The following is a 21,933-nucleotide window of genomic DNA, read 5'->3' on the forward strand; positions in this document are numbered from 1 at the left end:
TTGACTGTGAACTTCGACAAAAGCTGCATTTTGGGAGTTTGTACAAGTGAAGCTCATTGCGTTGAATTGGCTGAAACTCTGGAGTGTAAAGTAGGATCTTTCCCTACTAACTACTTGGGTATCAAAATTGGGATGCAACTTAACAGGGCGACGGAGTGGAGATACTTGGTGAACAAAATCAAAAAGAAAATCGGCGGATGGAATAACAGGAAAGTATCCTTTGCAGGAAGATTAACTTTGGTTCGATCAGTCCTTTTTTCAATCCCTATCTTTCAATTATCGTTCTCTAAGGTACCCAAATGTGTGTTGGCTGAAATTCGGTCCTTTTTGAGTAAATTCCTGTGGGGGGAGGCCTGGAGTCTAGAAAAATTCATTGGGTGAGTTGGGAGGAGATGTGCAAAGAAAATCGTCTCGGAGGTTTGGATATCAAAAACCTTGATTGGTTTAACATTGTGCTCATGTCAAAATGGGTGTGGAGGTTCCTTACTGAGAAAGACCTTTTATGGGCACGAGTGATTCGAGCAACTTAGGGGGAAGTCTGTTGGCAAAGCGAAGGTCTGAGGGGTGTGGGAAATAGAGAGATTAGACCGGGATGGTGGAAAAATGTTATGAGTTTAAGCTGGGGAGAAAATGGAAAATGGTTTAGAGAGAATTTAGAAATGGAAATTGGGGAGGGAGATACGATACTTTTTTGGCACCATTGGTGGATTGGAGACAAGAGCCTCTCGGTGATGTTCCCTAGATTATTTTATCTTAGCAACAACCAAAGAGGCACCATCAAGAGCATGGGAGATTGGGTCGACGAGAAGTGCGAATGGAAGCTCTCCTGGAACCGTGAACTGTCGGGAAGAGACCTTGAACAGGCCAACACTTTGCATTCTCTCATCAACAGAGCTCGTGCAAATGCTGCTGCCAAAGATGGTTGGAGATGGAAACCGTCTCCCAATGGTTGTTTCTCCGTCAAAACGGCGTACAAGGTTCTATGCTCTGAGAAAAATCCTACAGTCCATCCTCACGAAGACAACATCTGGTCGCTGATTTGGAAGGCTGCAGTCCCATTCAAGACTAGAACCACAGCTTGGCGGATTTTGAAAGGAAGACTGCCTACATGCGATGAACTCCAAAAACGTCAGGTCAGTTTTCAAAATGCAGATATTTTGTGTGGCTTCTGCAAAGTGAAAGATGAAACCATTAATCATACATTTTTTGAGTGCTTTAAAGCCGATGAAGTTTGGAAAGAAATTTTGCGGTGGATTGGCAAACAGACAACAATGAATCATAAGGCTAAGGAGCATCTGTTGGCCTTTATAAATCTTGGAAACAAGGATGACAGCCATTTTCTTCTTGTGGTTTGGTTATGCACGATTTGGTGCATCTGGAAAGAGAGGAATGTTTGTAAGTTCAACCAAGGCGTGTGGAGGAAAGAGAAGTTGGTTGCGGAGATCAAAACAAGGATTTGGGGGTGGATGGAGGCTTTCAAAATGCAGCGTATCACTTCAGATTTTAGGCGATGGTTTACAGAGGCAAAATTACATGGTTAGTTCGTCTTGAGAGTTATGAGGTGTTTCCCCTGTTCGTTGTTGATGTTTTTGCTTTTTTCTTTGTATCCTTTCACCTTTGGGTATTCCTGATACCCCTTCTTCTTAATAAATTGCTCTTTTCCTGATCAAAAAAAAAAAATTAGCACCTCCAATCTGTAATTGTTGAAATAGGGCTGATTAGTGATAAAGTTACCATGTTTGTAGTAGGAATAAATTGATGGATTAATTATTACTAGCGTATCTAGGATAATTGGTCTAAATTTGGTTCCTTCCTCTTAATGCTATTAGAATATTAAATCTATGACTGACATATCCAGCTAGGTTATATTTTAATATAGAAAATAGGCAGGACTGGCATATCCAGCCGTCTATTGACATAGTAAGTAGGAATTGGGGTATGTCAGTGCGTATTACGGTATCATATAACTAGTTGGTTGATAGGGATTAATTAATCTTTGCGTCGATGATCAGAGCATTGAATTAGTGTGGATTTATTCGAGCCGAGTTACCTTTCTTTGATTGAATTTTAGTAATTGTTATTTGATTTATTTACTTCCTTAGTTTATTAATATTTTTTCAAATTTAAGGCGTGGTGGCATCACAAAAAATATAGATTTTAGGAAATTGAATGATTTTATCTGCTCTCTGTGGGATCGACCCTGCTTGTCATTATACTAATTAGTTCTTGATAATTCAGCGGGAATTATTTGGTGGTATACGACGACCACCGGTGGTCTTAGGTACACCCGGGTGTACCGTACAATTGGGTTGCATCTTCACTTAGACTTTGACTCGTACCCTGATTTGAACTCATATCCTGATCCAAATCATATAAATAACATTATTCTAGGTACGAATCAACCCGATTGTACGGTACACTCGAGTGTACAAAATCAGTTCATTTTCATTCCATGCATCTCTGCATTTTTTTCACTTTGGTTATCTTTAATCCGAACTCATGTCAAAATTTTATGAATTATGAACGAGATGGTCTTAGGTACACCCGGGTGTACTTTATAACTGGGTTGCACCTTCACTTAGACTTTGACTCGTACCTTTGAACTCATATTCTCATCTAAATCATATAAATAACACTATTTTAGGTACGGATCAGCCCGATTATACGGTACACCCGATTGCACATAAGATTTTGTGGTTATGAACACATCTTGTTAATTAGTCGACATAAGATGAAATTGACAACAGCGCAAATTGGCTATTTTCAAAGCTGTCTTAATAATAATAATAATAATAATAATAATAATAATAATAATAATAATAATAATAATAAATAAATAAATAAATAAATAAATTAATAAAACACATATCTCTTTAACTACCAAATAATTTTTACTTTATTTTGATACAATTAAAATAAGCTAGTGTGAAAAGAAGACAAATGGAGATGCACGGTGTGGAAAAAGTATGTACAAGCTTTGTAAAGCAACCATATTCCTTCATCATTTGTTCTTACTTTAATCTTAATTTTCATATTGTATTCTTCATTAGCATCAAATCAAGTAGGACAAAATTCAATTTTTTATTTTATTTTTAATTTTAATACTACATCATTAGAGTATTCAATTTTGTATTTATCGTTTAAAACAATTCGAAGAACAACTAATAATGTAGAACCAAAATTAATTATACATGATGAGTGCTACACTACACATTAACATATTTTCAACATAATTGTTAACTAAATGACAAATTAAATTGAAACATAATAATGGATGTGTATCGTATGGACTAATCAATCATAATATATACAGAGTTAATATATAGAAATTGCCACTTTACTTCAGTAAAAATAAAAATTATTCACTCATATAAAAAAATTAAAAATTAGCTATTTTTTCTGTTTGATATTAAAAATTAAAAATTGGCCACCCTCCTATCTCTCCATCTCTCACACGTCCATCTTCTTCATTGTTTTCTATAGAGATGGGCGTCTGAGGTTGATAGAGATGATCGAAAATCCATATGTTTTCTATAGCGCTGTATTTTATGAAGACGAAGATTATAATTACCATGATGAGTTCCGCTAGATCCATCCATGCTTGACTGGTGTTCAACATTGTGGCTTCATATACCAAATATTAATGTCTGTGAATGGGTGGTAATCAAAATTAGAAATTTGATTTGGCAAACAATTGTCTATCAGAGAATAGACAACGGTTTTCTGACCGTTGTCTATCAAAGAATAGACAACGATCACAGAAAACCGTTGTCTATGACCGCCCTTCAATAGACAATGCTCTCATTAACAACAATTTAATTTTTAATAGACAACGGTTTCTGAACGTTGTCTATTAGCGTTTTTGTTGTAAGTAGATTTGTGTATTTCTGTAAATTTTTTGTTTTTATAAATTTGTAGATTTTGTTGTCATTTTGATGATTTTGTATATTTGTGTGATTCTGTTATTCTCTTTTATAATTTTTTTGGCATGGAGATATCAAATTATGAAGCTACTATACGTATGAATATGAAGGTGATCAGTTTGAGTCGTTAATGTTCTTGAATTCACAACTGAATCGCTATTGTTGGTTGTGAATTCAAGTTTTAAAACTTGAATTCGCAACTAAGAATTAATAGCATTGGTTGTGAATTCGGGTTCATTGGATAATTTTTAAGCTTTTATGTGAAGGGTAAAATGGTAAGTGTGATCAATTTTTTAATTTTTTATTATCCAAAAGTGGTCATTTTCAAAATTCACTCATAAAGGAGGGCTAAGATGAAAACAACTCTTAGGCGGTGTTTACTTTGAAGAATTAGCCTTGATAGATAAAAAATAGTAACGCTAATCCCTTATTTACTTTGTTGATTGAAACCTTGTGATATCCCAAGGCCCTTGATTATTTTTATCATTTAAACTTGTTTTGCCTGATTCTTATCCCATCAAAAGGGTGAGATTGTAGTAATCATACTATTGAGGATAAAAATACTCAAATATCTGTTTTATCAATCATACAAAGTAAACGCCGCCCCCTAAGAGTATAAAATATGAATAGATTTACACCATTGATCTACCAATAGACATCAATGTTCTAGTACAATTTTATGTGTGTGATCGTCCCTCATTATTATATCTATTATTTTAATACTAATATTTATAAAATAAATTTATTATAATATTATGAATTATTCTTAACTATTAGTATTTCAAAAGATCGAAGAAATTAAAAGAAAATAATTATAAATAATTTATACTTATAAACCTTAACAATAAATGTAAATAACGAAAAAATAATAATTATATATCTTAATTGGATGGGATAAATCCTAATTAATAATTATAATATTAAATTAAAGCATACAAAAAAAAATTAAATATTTAAAAATGTAAATTGAAACACAATTGGGACACTAAATATGATATACCTTGTGTTAAAATTAAAATACCAAAAGACAAAACAAAACTCTTACCATTTAAAGGCACATATCCAACATGTAGATATATATGTATATATTACCTTGTGGTGCTCTAACGAGTACGCACCACTTGTATGATGTTTTTGGTACTCCTGGTACCGCCCCAATTTTTTAATAGATTTTTAATTGATCAAAAAAAAAAAAAATATATATGTATATATAGATACTTATTTTAGCCTTAGATACTAGAAGATGAAACTAAAATCCTCAACTCCGATCCTATTCTTTGCTGTTTCTCTTCTTCTATGGCCATCAAGAGAAGCAGCTGTGGCCGTGGCGGCGTCGCGGTGCAACCAAACATGCGGCGGAACGACGCTTCCTTTCCCCTTCGGTTTCTCCGGCGGCTGCCCAATCCAACTCAACTGCAGCTCCAGCGGAACCGCCCTCGCCGCGGACTTCCCGGTCCTATCCACCACCAGCGACACCATCTTAGTGAGCCTCCCCGCCGTCTGCGACCGCCCCGTGGAAGCGCTGGGCCACCTCTTCACCAGAAACTACGCCCCGACTTTCCTCAACGCCGTGCTCCTGCAGAACTGCAGCGGCGGCCCGAACTCGTGCTTCATCCCGACCACGGCGGTCAAGGCTAACTTCGAGCTGCTCGACTGCGGCCACACAAACGACAGCATCCGCTGCTACTCTGAGACGGATAACGCAAGTCTCTTCATGGATTACGGCAAGCTGCGGCGGAGCGGCTGCCAGTCGCTCTTCTCGGCGATATCGATCGAATCTTTGGACATGAGTTTGACCGTTTCGTTGGATGTTCGGATTGTGAGGTTAGGGTGGTGGGTTTTGGGGAGCTGCGGCTGCTCCGACCATGCAAAGTGCACTGGCGTTTTGCCGCCACTCGACGGGGAGCCGCCAGCGTATCGGTGCCGGTGCGTTGATGGGTTCGTCGGCGATGGTTTCAGGGATGGTGTGGGCTGCCGGAAAGGTAGGTTGTGCTGCATTATTTATTTATTATTTTTCTTGTTTTTCTTAGTTTTTTTAAATTATTGTTTTCAGGTAAATGGAGTTATTTTTTTTAATGATCATATTCTGAACTTTGAAAGTCTTACCATCGTGATCCACAATATTAGATATTAGCTGACGTGGTTTTATTTGTCTGCATATAAAATTAGCTAGATTCTAAAAGTGATATTTTTGTTTAGATTAATTAAGTTGTTACTCATGGGAGTAGGTACTGATTCAATTTTCCAAGCACGATGCCCATTAATACACATTTTCTTTCTACTTTCTCATAGCTCAATGTTCAATATTTCGTAGTAATTCCTTAATTATTATTACAATGTTTCATCTCATATATATTACAAGGATTGGACAATATTATTATCTCATATATATTACAAGGATTGGACAAAATAATAATATATGTAAATATTTATTATAATTCCATATCGAGCAGTTTATATGTGGATATAGATAAAGAAATAAATCACTTTATACTGGTACCATAAATGACTATTGGTATATAGTAGACTAGTAGTATCATGTTCATATTTAGATTTTAAATCACCAGAATATATACACCTCACCTACAATACACGTTATATTATGACGTGGCTTTTTTTTTACAAATAAGTGGTTAAAATTCGAATAAACTATATATCGTCTTTGACCAGATATTTCAATAAAAAAATCTAATTGGCACATTCGAAACGTAACTTTAAGTGATTTAATTTACTGCGATTTATATTTGTAAAATAGTCGCTGTCGTAGGTAGAAATGAAAAAGGTCTATTCGTCCAGTAACTTAGAAGATGCACAACAAAAGTTTCAAAGATATGATATATATATATATATATCAGAACCGATCACCTACCCACCGTGGGCAAGTATAACGTGCCCATCACTGACGTGACAATTTTAATTAGGAAAGAGAATTATTAAATCTTACTCTAATTAAAATTATCTTACTATAATTGTAATTGCCACATCATGGTGGGCACGTTATGCATGCCCACGGTGGGTAGGTGATCGGTTCTGATATATATATATATATATATATATATATATATATATATATTTTATTATTGAAAAAGATATACTAGTATATCTGTATATGATATGTGCTTCCGTTTTGCTAGGCACTGATAGTGTACACAAAACTTCAATAAAGTTCGTCTATTCGCTTTTTGTTTTCAAGGTTTTCTTCTTTTCCTGTGGAAATTATTTACTATATGAGTAGTGTTGGCCAATGAAATTCACAAATAAAGTACTGCTCATATATATAAGGCAAAACACATCTAGAGGTCCCTATACTTTTGTTTATTATTTCATTAGATCCTTGAACAATTTTTTGTTTTAATAGATCCTCCTATTATTATTTTTTATTTTGTTGGATCCTTATTTAACGGAAGCCATAAGTCTGTTATCTCATAATCCTTTATTTTTCAGCGTCACAGTAAGCACAGAAGGAATGAAATAAGGCAAACTCTTTGCAATTCCAAGCAGAGAACTGCAGAAGGAATAAATATAAGGCAAATTTTCTGGCTCGCTGCTTAGCACACCATAACTACTTTCGACAATTAATGAACCTTTAAGGAAATCAAAATGTCGAACATACAAAGGGATATTTCAGTAAAGCAAAGGAAAGAATCAAGCTGAAACAAAACTTGGGAATGTTGCAAGATTTCCTACATCGTCCAAGAATGAAAGCTAAACAAAATTAAGAATCATATGAATTATACTCGAATGTACTCTTGAATGCTTGATTAACATATCTCACAATTCCCTTCATTTTCACTGTTTCAAGCCGCAACTTTTTTGTTAGCAGTGGATATCTTTAGTGATGATCTTATTGTCGACGGAGATAAATCTCCAAAGGCGACGAAGATAAGCCCCGACTTCCTTTTCACTGCTACGCTTTGTAGTGTCGCCTTCTTCATCATCTTGTACTTTGATGGTGACGATTTGACCGTGTCTTAATAAATGAAAAGATCAGGTTTAGTGATTAAGCAAACAAAAGTTGAAAATTAATCGGAAGATAGATCAAATTTGAGGAATTGTAATTGAATCTCGACAAAGATGAAAGAGTCGGAATATGATTATGAGATAACGGAAAAGTTCAAAAAATTATGAGATCAGTTAAATAAGGGCCCAATAAAATCAAAGAGAAAAGTAGAAGGATCCATTAAAACAAAAAAATTATGCAAGGATCTTGTGAAACAAAAACTAAAAATAAAGGGACCTCAAGATATGTTTTGCCTATATATAAGCACACTAACTATTTAACCTTGTCATTATTGTCATACACTCACTGCTCAAACACATAGATAGGCATGCGCTGAAAAGCCATTATACACCAACAATTAATTTTATCCACTAAGAAAGAATAAACCAAAAAAGGCGTTCCATATAATTATTAAATAGTTAAGGTCCCTTTCATATATAATTTCTTGTGACTTAGGGGTTCAAACAATTATTGTAGTAGTCCATTATCATTACTTGAGTTGGCGATATAGCGGGTCAAACCAATCCACTAGCTTAATGTGCCAAGTTTCAATAATTTTGTTTTGGCACAAAAATAATTAGTACGCAAAGTCTAATAGCGTAATAATCAAATCCGAGAACTGCTCAGAAATTGAGTTCTATTTACCTAACAATGTTGATTAATTTACTTGACCAGGACAGGAGGTTCGTACGTATTCACAGATGCTTCAACTTTAATTAGCTTCTTCATGCTTTAAATTGGCTTCTTATTTTCAAACTATATTGTTCTTTTATTGTGATTTGGGTAAGGGGGATCGTGGAGTTTGAACTATATATATACTTCTTTGTGAACAGAATATATTTATATCGTTTGAATATCTTAAAAAATTTAAATTACATATTTATATATACGTTTATAATAGTGATTTCAATGTACGGAGTAATATATAGTTTTGACTTTTGATGGCAGAAGCTCAACGATGCAACCTTTCCAAATATATATCTGGACAATGCAGAGGAGCTGCTAGAATACTTGTCCTAATAGGAGGTAACCATTTTAATTTTAGATGAGATTTTATGTTGCCGCAATTTTATGTTACATTAATTGTGTCTTATAACTTATTTTATAAATATATTATGTAATAGACTCTAATTATTATCTACCATTAAAAATTAAATTTTTAAAAATTTATATATCCTAACTATAGTTTAATTAATCCTAACAACTAATTATTTATTAAAAACTATAAAATATATATATATATATATAAAATAATAATAATAATAATAATAATAATAATAATAATAATAATAATAATAATAATAATAATAATAATATCTAATTGGATTAATGAACCCTCATTAATAATCTTAAAAATATATTAAAACATAATACATTAAAAAATGAAGAAAAAATGATTAAATACTATAAATTGAAAATGATATATGGAATGAGACAATAAAAGTGGGATAGAGGATCTCTCGAGTGCTCTAATTCATACATTAACTCAAACTTTATACAACTACTTGAGATCCTTCCTCCCAACTTTAGTCATGTGTTTCATTAATTTTGTATCCCACTATATATCACATTTTATAATTTTTTATTTATTTATTTTCTTTAAATTTAATATGTTGTGATTTAATTTACTTTTATAATTATTAACTAGAGTTCACCAATCTTGTTAGGATTATATTGTTATTTTTTATATTTAATTTGCATTTTTTAATTATTAAAGTAGTGTATATAACTTATAAAAATTAAAGTTTAATTTCTTGTAATAATTGCTTTTTAATTTATAATAAATCTTTGTAAAATAATTGAATTAATAATGAGACACACATAAGGAGATATAGAGTTTTGACCCCACATACTTTAATGCAAGTTAGATGTGCTTCATTGGAACATTTTACAACGTCCGGCAAATTGTACCATCTACAAATATGATGAACACGTGCTCAGAAAATTTGACACGTGGACATAATCTGTACATGTAATAGGAAATGTTGCACAATAAACACGAGATGAGATCCAGTGTCCCACAATTTTACACGTGCCAATGTGTCTCATGCTTATATTTATTATTTTAAAAATATTTTTTATAAAAATAAAATTTATTAGTATAATAGTATGAATTATATTGAAGTTTTATATCAAAAAATTAAATTTTTTAAAAAGTATATACCATGACTTTGAATTTATCAACCTATTATTAGCTAACAAAAGTGAAATTAAATAATAAAAAACAATTATATACCCTAAAATTGATGGAATAAACCCTAGTTAATAATCACAAAATTAAACTAAAGCCTACAAAATTGAAATTGAAGAAAATATACATAAGAAATTAAATAATATTGAAAATGGAATACAAAGTGAGACATAAAGTGTGATATACTGAATCTCGTTCCAACAGGAGAGTTTACTGCTCGCAAATTAAATCCTAAATTGCAAATGAAATATGTCAATCAGGTGCGACAGCAGCTGTTACAGTGATAGCGGTTGTGGCCGTTACTTCCCGTTTCCTTGTGAAAAGATCAAAAGTGAGGAGCAGAAGCCGACGCCACCGGAGCCGGAGACTCACAGAAACAGCAGGCATAGCCATCCCAGTCTATCACTACAAGGAAATGGAGAAAGCCACCAACTTCTTCTCCGAGAAAAAGATGCTCGGAACCGGCGCCTACGGCACGGTCTACTCCGGCAAGCTGAGCAACGACAAATGGGTGGCCATCAAGAAACTCAAACACGGCGGCAGCAGCAGCAGCGAACACGTGATCAACGAGATCAAACTCCTGGCCTCAGTGAGCCACCCGAACCTGGTCCAGCTCCTGGGCTGCTCCATGGAGGACGAAGAGATTCTGGTGTACGAGTTCATGCCCAACGGCACACTGTGCCAGCATCTGCAGGGGGAGAAGGGCGGCGGCCTCGCCTGGCCGGTCCGCCTCAGCATCGCCCTCGAGACGGCCAAGGCGCTGTCGTATCTGCACCACACGCTGCATCCGCCTATCTACCACAGAGACGTCAAGTCCAGCAACATACTTCTCGACTACAACTACACCGCCAAAGTGGCGGACTTCGGGCTGTCGAGGCTGGGGATGGCCGCCGGCGCCGACCTGTCCCACGTCTCGACGGCGCCTCAGGGGACCCCGGGATACGTGGACCCGCAGTACCACCAGCACTTCCATCTCTCCGACAAGAGCGACGTGTACAGCTTCGGCGTGGTGCTTGTGGAGATCATAACGGCGTTGAGGGTGGTCGACTTTAGCCGGCCGCCCGGCGAGATAAACCTGGCCGCGCTGGCTGTGGACAGGATCGGGCGAGGGTGTTTGGAAGAGATCATCGACCCGTTTATCCTCAAATTGGACGGCGGTGATTGGACGCTGTCGTCGGTGCATAAGGTGGCTGAGCTGGCCTTCAGGTGTCTTGCCTTCGACAGGGATTTGAGGCCGTCGATGATGGAAGTTGTGGTTGAGTTGGAGCAGATTGCGGCGAGTAAGTGGACAAAGTCTGCCTCATCTTCCTCCAATTTGATGATCAAAGAAGATGAAGAATTGTGTAAGGTTAGTAGCAGGGATTTTTCTCCAGCTGCTTCAGTTCATCATTCATGGGGAAGTGATGAGACTTCGCCATCGTCAAAATAGTTTGCTCAACGCGGCCACTAATTAAGTCAACTCAAACTTTTTTTGGTGTAGCACTGTAGTTAATTAAATTCTTTTACTGTACTTAAAGCTTCTGTAACTGTAATGAGGAGATAAACCGTAGTACTCATTTGATGAAAGAAGAGAGTTTTTCGTAATATGCATGTTATCGCTGCTCCGTGGCCAATATAGTTCAATGTATTTCATGCATGCTATTTGTACGTTTGTTTCCCATTGTAATTGCATATGTATGTATATTCGAAAAAAAAAAACAATGTATTTTTATTAAAAATCAGTGGTGGAAAATAGCCACTTATAGTGTAAATAAAAAATAGGACTAATGGTTATTTTTACCTATTTTCAAAGATAAAAAAATAAATGATACCTATAATAAAAGAAAACTATAAAAACTATTCATTTTGAGTTTGAAAGGACAAAATTTTCCTTACTTATATTGTAAATTTTGCTTGATATGCTTGACCAATGCAAGTCGATCATGTCGAGTATTAGTGGTACTGCACTAATATATATGCTCGATTACTGCGATCGAGTCGAGTATGTCGAACATTAATGTATTAATTTGTGGTAAACGTATTAATGCTCGACATGCTTGTGGAGAGTTGGCCCAATAATCATTAACTCCTCTGGCCCAATACTCTTCCCTGGCCCAAATCTGTTACCCGGCCCATTCCCAAACCCTAAGCCCACTGCCCTTCAGATTAACTCCCCTCATCCTCACTCATCTGCGCCGCTCCACCTTTTTTCGCCGCCCGTCTCCTCGATTCCCACCTCCGACTTCAATGCTCCACCCTCCTTCCCAATGACCTCCACTCCTTTTTATCCCTGCTGCAAGTCTTTCAATCGTAAGGAAGTTTTCACACTGTTTGACTCAGAAGGCTCTGCTATTCCTTCTTGAAGTGTCGCCGGATTCCTGTTCGTGGTTTCCTGATTGGTGACTGTGGGTGTGAACTTCACTTCGATTGAGTGCTTGTATCGCCGGATTCCTGTCCATCGGTTTCCTGGTTGGTGATACTTTGTGAGTGTGCAAGCCATCGGAATCCTGTCCATCAGATTCCTGCTGCTGGTGGCTGTGCAATCGAGATTGGGGTGCTGATCTGTTTCTCCTGTTCCCCTTGAGCCGTGATCATTGAGCTGCCGGAAGAAGTCGTTGCCTACTGTGGGAAAAATCTGAGCCAAAGTGTCCCGAGGACACATTTTTCCCAAACCTTGAGTTCCCTCTGAATTTCTTACTTTCTCTCTTTCCTTCAGGATTACTTTGTTTCTCTTTTACTTGCTGCCTTTCTTTGTGTGTTGCAGAGAAGTGAAGAAGAAGAGCAGAGGAATCGAAGCTCCAGGCGCCAGCGAAGTCGAGGCACCAGCGAAGTCGTGAATCCTCTGACGAGCAGCGAAGTCGAGTCTGCAGAGAAGTGAAGAAGAAGCAGCGAGATCGAAGGAGCAGAGGAACCGAGGCCAGCGGGATCGGGTGCCAGTGAAATCGAGTCCCCGCTGCCAGAGAAGTCGAAGTGAGCAGAGGGATCGATACTTCAGAACAGAGGAAGATCAAGTGCTTGAGCACGAGTGGGGAAGACAGGAGGTTCGGGAACAAAGAGGTGTAACCCTGGCTAGGCGAAGATACCCAACAGTGGTATCAGAGCCACGGTGACCTAGCCAGGGCACCCTCCGAACACATCTTTCCCACCCCGCCGCCCTTTGGCTGCGCCGATTCGCTCTCGACGAGCAAGGATTGTCGTAAGTCTGGACTTTCCCCTACCTGGGAATCCAGCTCTGGTAAATTGGCTTAAACACTTGAAACTCCTAGATTCTAGGTTTGGTGTTGTTGCTGTTGTTTGTGTTTTGCATGTTTTGCTTGCTGAGATCTTGGTATCTTGCGATCCTGTGCTATTGTGCTTCCGCGTATTGTCTGAAATCTCGATAAACCCTTGGCATTCCAAGCCAAGTGAGATCTCCCTTATGTTTGGTCCAGTTCGTCTGGATTCTCCTTCAAAGGAGTCTCCTCGTGCGAGTATCCTGAAAAACAAGAGAGAGAGGGGTTTATCCAGTAAGGCTGAGAGTGGTTTATTGTTTGTCTGCTCTGTCTCTGTGCTTTGTCTTGCCTACATCTGCATTCACCATGAACAACATGCATGACCTGCTTGAATCCTCACAATCTGATGCTCCAAGTGAGGTGGAGAATGTGAATGTTGTTGATCAAAGCAAGTATGAGCTTGTGTTTCCCCCCACTGTTCCTTTTGAGGTGGATCCTCAACCCAATATGCATACTGAACCTAATAAGTTGCTTGCTGCTATAAACTCTGAAATAAACTCTCTGCAAAATAACAAAACTTGGGTTCTTGTTGAAAGACCGGATAACTGCTCTATTGTTGAATGCAAATGGTTGCTTAAGGCTAAGAAAGAGTTTAGATGACCTTTTGTGTCTCTGTGCTTGTATGTGTGGCAAGTTCAGCCTCTGTGGTTGCTTGTCTCTTTTCTTTTCTTGTTCTCTGTTGTGTCGTGTGTTCTGAGTCTGAGCTCTGTGTTTTGCTCTGCTCTGGTCTTTTTGCTCTGTGACTTTTGAGTCTGTAGTTGTCTGGTCCTGCATGTGTCCCTGCTTGTTTCTCTTTTGCATGTTGTTTTGTTGTTGTTCTCTTCTCTTGAGTTTCTTGTGTGGGTTTTGTGTATGTGCCTTGTGCGTCTGAGCTCTGTGCTCTGCTCTGTGTCTGTCTTTCTTCTTTGCATGTGTGTGTGTTCTGCGTGTGTGTTTTGTTGTGTCTGTTGAGTCTTCAATGATAACCCTTTGGGTTTGAGAAATGGTGATTTCCCCTTGGGTTGGTCTCTGGTGTTGAGACTGAGATTAATATGTTAATATTTTTTCTCACCCTCTATTGTCTTGTCTTTGTGATAGGATGATAGTAAAAATGGCTGTGATGATAAACTCTATTTCAAATGCAGGCTCTTCCCTGGTGACATAATGATAATTGTGCCAAAGGTGGAATGTGGAGAGTTGGCCCAATAATCATTAACTCCTCTGGCCCAATACTCTTCCCTGGCCCAAATCTGTTACCCGGCCCATTCCCAAACCCTAAACCCACTGCCCTTCAGATTTACTCCCCTCAGAGGAATGACGTTACCAGGGAAATCACGGGGAGCAGCGAGATGGTTTCTGCCAGAGGAATCATACTCGCCAGAGGAATCACACTCGTCAGAGGAACCACCTTCGCCAGAGGAATCACCTTTATCAGAGGAACCACCTTCGCCAGAGAGGCCGCTCTCGCCAGAGGAATGGCCTTCACCAGAGGAATCACCAGAGGCGCGGGAAAATCTCCCGCGTGAAGGCGATTTTACTGTTATGCCCCCCCGACCACGTAAGGCGCATGCTCCAGTGCTGATTTTACTATTTTACCCTCTATATGTAATCTATAAATATCGGCATACGTGCTCCTTTGTAACTTACGCTATCTTTTACTCTCAATACAACAGCAGCTTTTCTCTCGTTCTAGCATTCCGATTACTTCCTTTGTCTTCTCCGAGCAATCAGAACTAGGTATAACTCACTATTTATTCACAATTCACCGATTAGTTAGATACCCACCCTCTTATGTTTCACCATCTGGCGCCGTCTATGGGAAAAATGGGCTAGGACGTGAGTTTTGTTCGCCGGCGCATGCAGATCAGAAATTCTGGTCGGATTTGCGTGCGCAGGCACCGATCTAGCTGATAATCTGGTTACCCAAGTAAATCCGAGTCCATAATCATGTTCTCCGGGCCGATCTACCTATAAATCTTTGAGATCTATGTTTAATTGTATTTTTTGTGCATGGGGAAAGGTGGCGGAGGTCGCGAATTGGGAGATCTGTGTTTATTTCATGCATGGTTGGGATAATTGTGTGCGATTGCAGTGTTTCTTCGTAGATTTGGTGTTTTCCTTACGGATCTAACGAATTGCATCGGTGGATTGGTGGTTGACACTCTGTTTTTGTTGTCCTGGGTATTTCGCCGTTGATTTACGGTTATTTTCCGTATAAGGGTGATAATTATCGGCGTTTTTCATGTTTTCTCGGATAATCTTCATTTTATACCATGTCTAACGTGTTTTGTTAACAATCTGATTGGTTGATGTGTTGATTCTGTTGTTTTTGGGTTTCGTGGTTGTTTTACTGCATGATCGTGATAATTATGGGTTATGATTTTCGTATTTCCCCGTATAATCCTTATTTTCTACCATGCCTAACGCATTTCGCTAACGAATCTCTTGGTTGTTACTGTGTTTGTATCCATCTTCGAGTTTCTTCTTAATGTGGCTCTGCTGATAACTTATTTCTTTTGCTGGATCTTAATACGACTTCGAGGGGAAAATCTCTGTTGTTCATATCATGTTAATTCAATCTATGCCCTGGGTTTATTTCCCAGTGTATAGAGATATTCTGAGGGAGAATTTTTAACGGCCTCCGCGTCGGTGTTTTGGATTTCTTATCTCGGGAATTTCGATCATCAAAGGAGGATCGATTCATTTGTTATCTGGATTTTTCTCACATCGTTTATGTGTAGGTACCATGGGTTCTTCAGATGCTCACCGCACTTTGGAGAAGGAGTTTGACTCCGCTGCTCACGCTACTGAGGTGCCGACCTCATTGTTCAACGGTATGCAGGGTAGCACCGCCTTCACCACGCCGCCGGGCTTTCAAGCTATCCCAGCCACCCCGCTGACAGGGCTGAATGTTCACACCCAGAGATCTGCTCAGATAACCCCGGGTTCCGATATGCCAGGCTTGGCCCCTACATCTGGTGGGGGACAGCTCAACTTCGGGCTGGCAGAGCAAATGATGGCTCTACTCAATTACGCTACTATGCGTCAGGCGTTGGGGACTCCCATGCTGTCCGCCATCCCCACTGCAGCTCCTCTGGTAGGAGCGACCAATCCACAGGGCACTGAGGCCCCGCCCCCCGCTGCTCTGGAGGCAAACAATCCGATAACCAACAAACAGGCTGTGATGCCTGGGGAAATGCAGAAGGTCCCCGCTGACAGAGAATTGGAGAGAAGGCCAGAGGGGAGTCAGGTCAGGCTTAACAGTGTTGTTAGACGGGAGGGGGTTGACGAGTCTGATAGTCAATCCGTCTCGCTTGTGTTCGAGGAGGAAAGGCCGAGGGAGAATGCACGACTGAAAAACCAAGTGTCGCAACTGAAACACCAGCTCGAGAATCTAGAGAACTCACTAAGGGAGAAGTCCCAGAGGGACGACAGAGCACAGAGATCAGAGAAATCCCATGGGGCAGAGAAATCGTATCGGGCAGAGAAGTCTCGTCGTTCAGAGAAATCACACTATACAGAGAGGTCAGAGGGACGGGAGCTGGAGTATTCCTCTGGCAGGCCAGGGCACAAGGGTCACAAACGCCACCACGCTCACGACTCCCCGAAGAAAAGACGGGAACATGGGAGATATAAGGAGGACAAGAGGGCTAAGACGTCAAGGTTCCCCATCAACAATCGCAGTCCGTTCTCAGATGACATCCTAGCGGATACCCTGCCACGAAGCTACAAACCCATTTCCCTGGACTACGACGGTACCACTGACTCGGAGGTACATCTCAATCGGTTTGAGGGATTGGTTACTTTACACATGTACACTGAGGGCATCAAGTGCCGAATATTCTCCACTACGCTGACTGGCCCCGCCCAGCAGTGGTTTGGGACGCTTGCCCCAAATTCCATCCGTTCGTTTGAAGAATTACAAGTGCGTTTTCTGAGGCAGTTCGCGAGCTCGCGAAGAGTAGGAAAGTCAGCTCTTTCCCTGATGGATATCAAACAAGACCAGAATGAAACATTGCGGGAGTATACTGCCAGATTCAACCTAGCCGCCCTGGAGGTTCCAGAGGCGGAATCGCAAATTAAGAATTGCGCTTATGTCAGAGGACTAAAGCCGGGCTTATTCTTCGACGAACTACAAATTAGATCGGCCAGGGATTTCGACGACATTATGGCAAGATTGCCAGGCTATTTGCAATTGGAAGACGCCAGGATGGCGCGAAAGGCGGAAAATGACAAGCACATAGCCAGAAGAGCCGAGGAAGCACCAGAGAGACAGCGACACCAGGATAGGACACCATTCAGAGGGTTGCCTCCAAGGGTATTGCCACCCCAGGGAGAGATGCCACCCCGACAATAGCGTACAGTGAATGAAGTCACACGATTCACTGAGTACACGCCCCTGAACAAATCACAGGAGGAGATTTTTCACTTGATAAAGAGCCAACCGTTTTTTCGGGCACCAGGAACTTACCGGGATGGGCCGCCACAGGAGGGGCCCAACAACAAGCTATGCGAGTATCACAACACCTACAGACATTATACCAAATTTTGTGGACATCTTAAGCACCAATTGGAACTACTAGTGCGTCAGGGAAACCTCGATCAATTCATCGACAGAGGAAACGAGGGCCAGTGGCGGAACCAGGGAAATGATCAGAGGGATCACAGGGATCAGAGGGGTCATCGGGATCAGAGGGATCAAAGAAATAATCAGGACCAACGGCGGGAGGATAACCGTGACAACAGGAGGGAGCCAGCGCAGGGACGGGAACCTCCTTTCCCACACCCGAGGGAGGTACACATGATCTTCGGGGAGAATGGGATGCCAACGTCCAATAGAGCCAAAAAGCAAGTTGTGCGCGCTGTGAAATCAGGGTACTACCCTAAGCAAATAATGGGAATTACAAGTGCGGCGAAGGAGCCAGCAATCAGTTTTGGGGCCGAAGATCTTAGAACCCTCATGTATCCGCATGACGATGCACTGGTCTTTACGGCGGATATAGCGATGTGCAGGGTCCATCGCGTGTTCGTGGATTCGGGGAGTGCAGTGAACATCTTGTATCTCGAATGCCTCCAGAAATGGGAATTGAAGCTAATATCGAGCCAACGAATTCTCCTCTGTTTGGATTTGGTGGGGAAATTGTCATGCCTTTGGGCTTTGTGGAGTTGCCAGTCACACTGGGCAGAGCGGACGCTTGCAAGAACAGGATGACACGGTTCCTGGTAGTGGATATGCCCAGCCCTTTCTACAATGTAATACTGGGACGCCCTGCTCTGACGGCCTTCAGAGCGGTTATATCCATGTTTCACCTCAAAATGAAATTCCCCATCAGGGACGGGAGAGTGGGAGAAGTATGGGGAGATCAGAGGGTGTCAAAGGAATGCCATGTCAAAATGTTATCGCACTCGTCTGGGCAGAAGAGAGAACGGTTGACAGAGGGACCGGATGCTAGAAAGAAATGAAAGGTGGGTGCAATCGCTGCTCCACCAGAGGAGAGAAGGGAGCTGCTAGAGGTGTTGAATGATCGGGATAACGCAGAGAAATCCGCCTTGATATCCACAAGTGATGTTTGCAACATGATTGAATTATTTCCAGGGAAGGAGGGTTTCCAGACCAAAATTGGGTCTTCGATGAGCGATCAAGTTAGAGAGGAACTCATTAGCTGCCTGCGGAGAAATGCGGATGTGTTTGCATTTAGCACCGCCGATTTAAAGGGAATAGACAGAGGGTTGGCAGAGCACTGCCTCAACGTGGATCCTAAGGTTAAGCCAGTGAAGCAGAGAACGAGGAATTTTGGGGCCGAGAAGGATGCTGCAATCAGGGAGCAGGTTCAAGGGCTGTTGGAGGCGGGGCACATTGAGGAGGTACAATATCCAGAGTGGATTTCGAATGCCGTGATGGTGGCAAAGAAAACAAATACTTGGCGGATGTGTGTAGATTTTAGAGATTTGAACGCTGCCTGCCCGAAGGACCATTATCATCTGCCGAGGATTGACCAGTTGGTGGATTCCACTTCGGGGTGCGCCTTATTGTCTATGATGGACGCATATCAGGGATACCACCAAGTAAAAATGAACAGAGGGGATATTGCCAAAACGGCCTTCGCCGTCTGTTGTGGGGTTTATGGCTGGAGGAGTATGCCATTTGGCTTGAAGAATGCGGGGGCCACATACCAGTGAATGATGGAAAAAATCTTCAAGGAACAGCTCTCTAAGAATATATCAATTTATGTGGACGACATGCTCGTGCGGAGTGTTAGGGTGGAAGACCATGTCTCTGATCTGGAGGAGATCTTCACGGTGATCAGAACACACCGGCTCATGCTGAATCCAACGAAATGCACCTTTGGGGTCACCACAGGGAAATTCTTAGGCTACAAAGTTACTCCCGCAGGGATTGAAGTCAATACGGAAAAAGTCAAAGCCATCATGGAAATGACACCACCCAGAGGAATCAAGGAAGTGCAGACTCTAAATGGGCATATCACGGCTCTGAGCAGGTTCATCTCACGATCGGCAGAGCGCAGCATGCCGTTCTTCAAAATCCTAAGGAAGGGAACTAAATTCTTGTGGATAGCGGAATGCCGAGCGGCATTTGAGGATCTTAAAGTATATCTGGCGAAGCTCCCAACTCTGACCAAGCCGGTCCCGGGAGAAACATTGTATCTATACATAGCAGTGGGAGAGGAGTTGGTTAGTTCTGTGCTCATCAGAGAAGAGGGAAGTTACCAGAGGCCAATTTATTTTGTCAGCAGAATCATCCAGGGCCCCGAGTTGAACTACACAGAAATAGAGAAGGCTGCTCTGGCGATCATGGTCACGGCAAGAAAGTTGAGGCCTTATTTTTTATCACATCGGGTAGTGGTGCGCACTGCTCTACCTTTTAGACAAGTGTTGGGGCGACCGGATTTGTCTGGAAGAATGGTCAAGTGGGCCGTGGAGTTGGGGGAGTATGACGTGGAGTACGAGCCGAGAACGGCAATAAAAGCACAAGCTCTAGCGGATTTCATCCAAGAAACAACTCGCCGTCCTATGCCAGAATTTTGGGTTGCTTTTGTGGATGGGTCAGTAACAAAGGAGGGATGCGGAATTGGGGTGTACATCACCTCACCAGGTTATGGGACATATCAATTTGCTATCAAATTCACCTGCCGGATGTCTAACAATGAGGCTGAATATGAGGCTGTGGTCAGAGGGGCGCATATTCTGTCGGAGCTCAAGGCTGAATGTGTTATCATTAGGACGGATTCACAGTTAGTAGCCCAACAACTGTCGGGGACCTACCATGTCAAGGATCAGCGGATGAAGGCCTACCACTGCAAAATCAACGAAATGAAACAAAAGTTCATGGAGTTTAAAATCGAGCAGATTTCCCAGGAAGAAAACACAAATGCGGACTTACTGGCGCGCATGGCCAGTGCAGTGGAACAAACATGGAATGACGAGATTATTTTACTTTGCGATACCAGAGAAATGAGGACTTCACAGGTTTTCTCAGTGGAAATCAGGGACGACTGGCGAGCTCCAATTGTACATTTTCTCAAGACATGGGAGCGGTTGAGCAGAGAATCCAATCAGAGGGCTCGCTACAAGAATTATTGTTTAATAAATGATCAACTTTACAAGCGATCCTTTACCCAACCTTTACTAAAATGCTTATCTCCCGAAGAAGCTAATTTTGCTTTGAAAGAAATTCATGCAGGTTGCTGTGGTGGTCACACGGGATTTCGTAATTTGGTACGAAAAATCATTCGGGCAGGGTTCTATTGGCCTAACATCAACAAAGATGCCAGGGATTTTGTCCGCAAGTGTGAGGCTTGCCAGAGACATGCCGGGAGAATCAACATTCCAGGGAAAACTATGGGCGTTATGTACGCTGCATGCCCATTCGACAAGTGGGGCATCGACATAGTCGGGAAACTACCCACGGCACCAGGGGGCAAGTGTTTTCTCCTTCTAGCGGTGGACTACTTCTCTAAGTGGGTCGAGGCTGAGGCCGTGGGGAAAATCGATGAGGTGACTGTGGAGCGCTTCATTTGGCGGAATATATGTTGCAGATTTGGAGTCCTAAGGATCATTGTGTCGGACAATGGAACCCAGTTTACAGGGCAGCGAATTGCGGATTTCTGTGACCGGATGGACATCACTCAACGATTCATCTCGGTGGCTCATCCACAAGCGAACGGTCAAGTGGAACTGGCTAACAGGACAATATGCGAGGGGATTAAGAAGAGGCTGAATCAAAGCAAAGGCAAGTGGGTCGAGGAGCTGGACACTGTACTTTGGGCCTACCGCACTAGCCCAAAGACAGCCACTGGCGAAGCACCATTCACCCTGGTGTATGGATCTAACGCGGTGATACCAGCGGAGGCAAGGTTGGAGTCATATCGGATTACAACCTACAACACTGAGCACAATGCCGAACTCCGCCGAGCAGAGCTGGATTTGGTGGAAGCACAGAGGGATGAGGCCCGGGTCAGAGCAGCAAAATACAAAAGCATCATCAAGGCAGGATATGACAAGAGGGTCAGAGCGAGGAAATTATCTAAGGGCGACCTGGTCCTTAAACGAGCCGATGCATTAAAGACA

The 21,933-nt window shown here is 41.1% G+C and overlaps 2 protein-coding genes across 2 annotated transcripts; both read left to right on the plus strand.

The window, feature by feature from the left end:
- Positions 1–659: 659 nt before the first annotated feature.
- LOC131025608 (uncharacterized) lies at positions 660–1,541 on the plus strand. Its single transcript, XM_057955408.1, has one exon. The coding sequence runs from the start codon at positions 660–662 to the stop codon at positions 1,539–1,541; it is 882 nt and encodes a 293-aa protein (XP_057811391.1).
- Positions 1,542–5,125: 3,584 nt separating this feature from the next.
- On the plus strand, positions 5,126–11,700 carry LOC130986541 (wall-associated receptor kinase-like 14). The gene is made up of 3 exons (XM_057909981.1): positions 5,126–5,905; positions 8,872–8,949; positions 10,375–11,700. The coding sequence occupies exons 1-3, from the start codon at positions 5,167–5,169 to the stop codon at positions 11,541–11,543; spliced, it is 1,986 nt and encodes a 661-aa protein (XP_057765964.1). The 5' UTR covers positions 5,126–5,166; the 3' UTR covers positions 11,544–11,700.
- The last annotated feature ends 10,233 nt before the right edge of the window (positions 11,701–21,933 follow it).

The sequence above is a fragment of the Salvia miltiorrhiza genome, chromosome 5, assembly GCF_028751815.1.
Source record: "Salvia miltiorrhiza cultivar Shanhuang (shh) chromosome 5, IMPLAD_Smil_shh, whole genome shotgun sequence".
NCBI classification, from domain to species: domain Eukaryota; kingdom Viridiplantae; phylum Streptophyta; class Magnoliopsida; order Lamiales; family Lamiaceae; genus Salvia; species Salvia miltiorrhiza.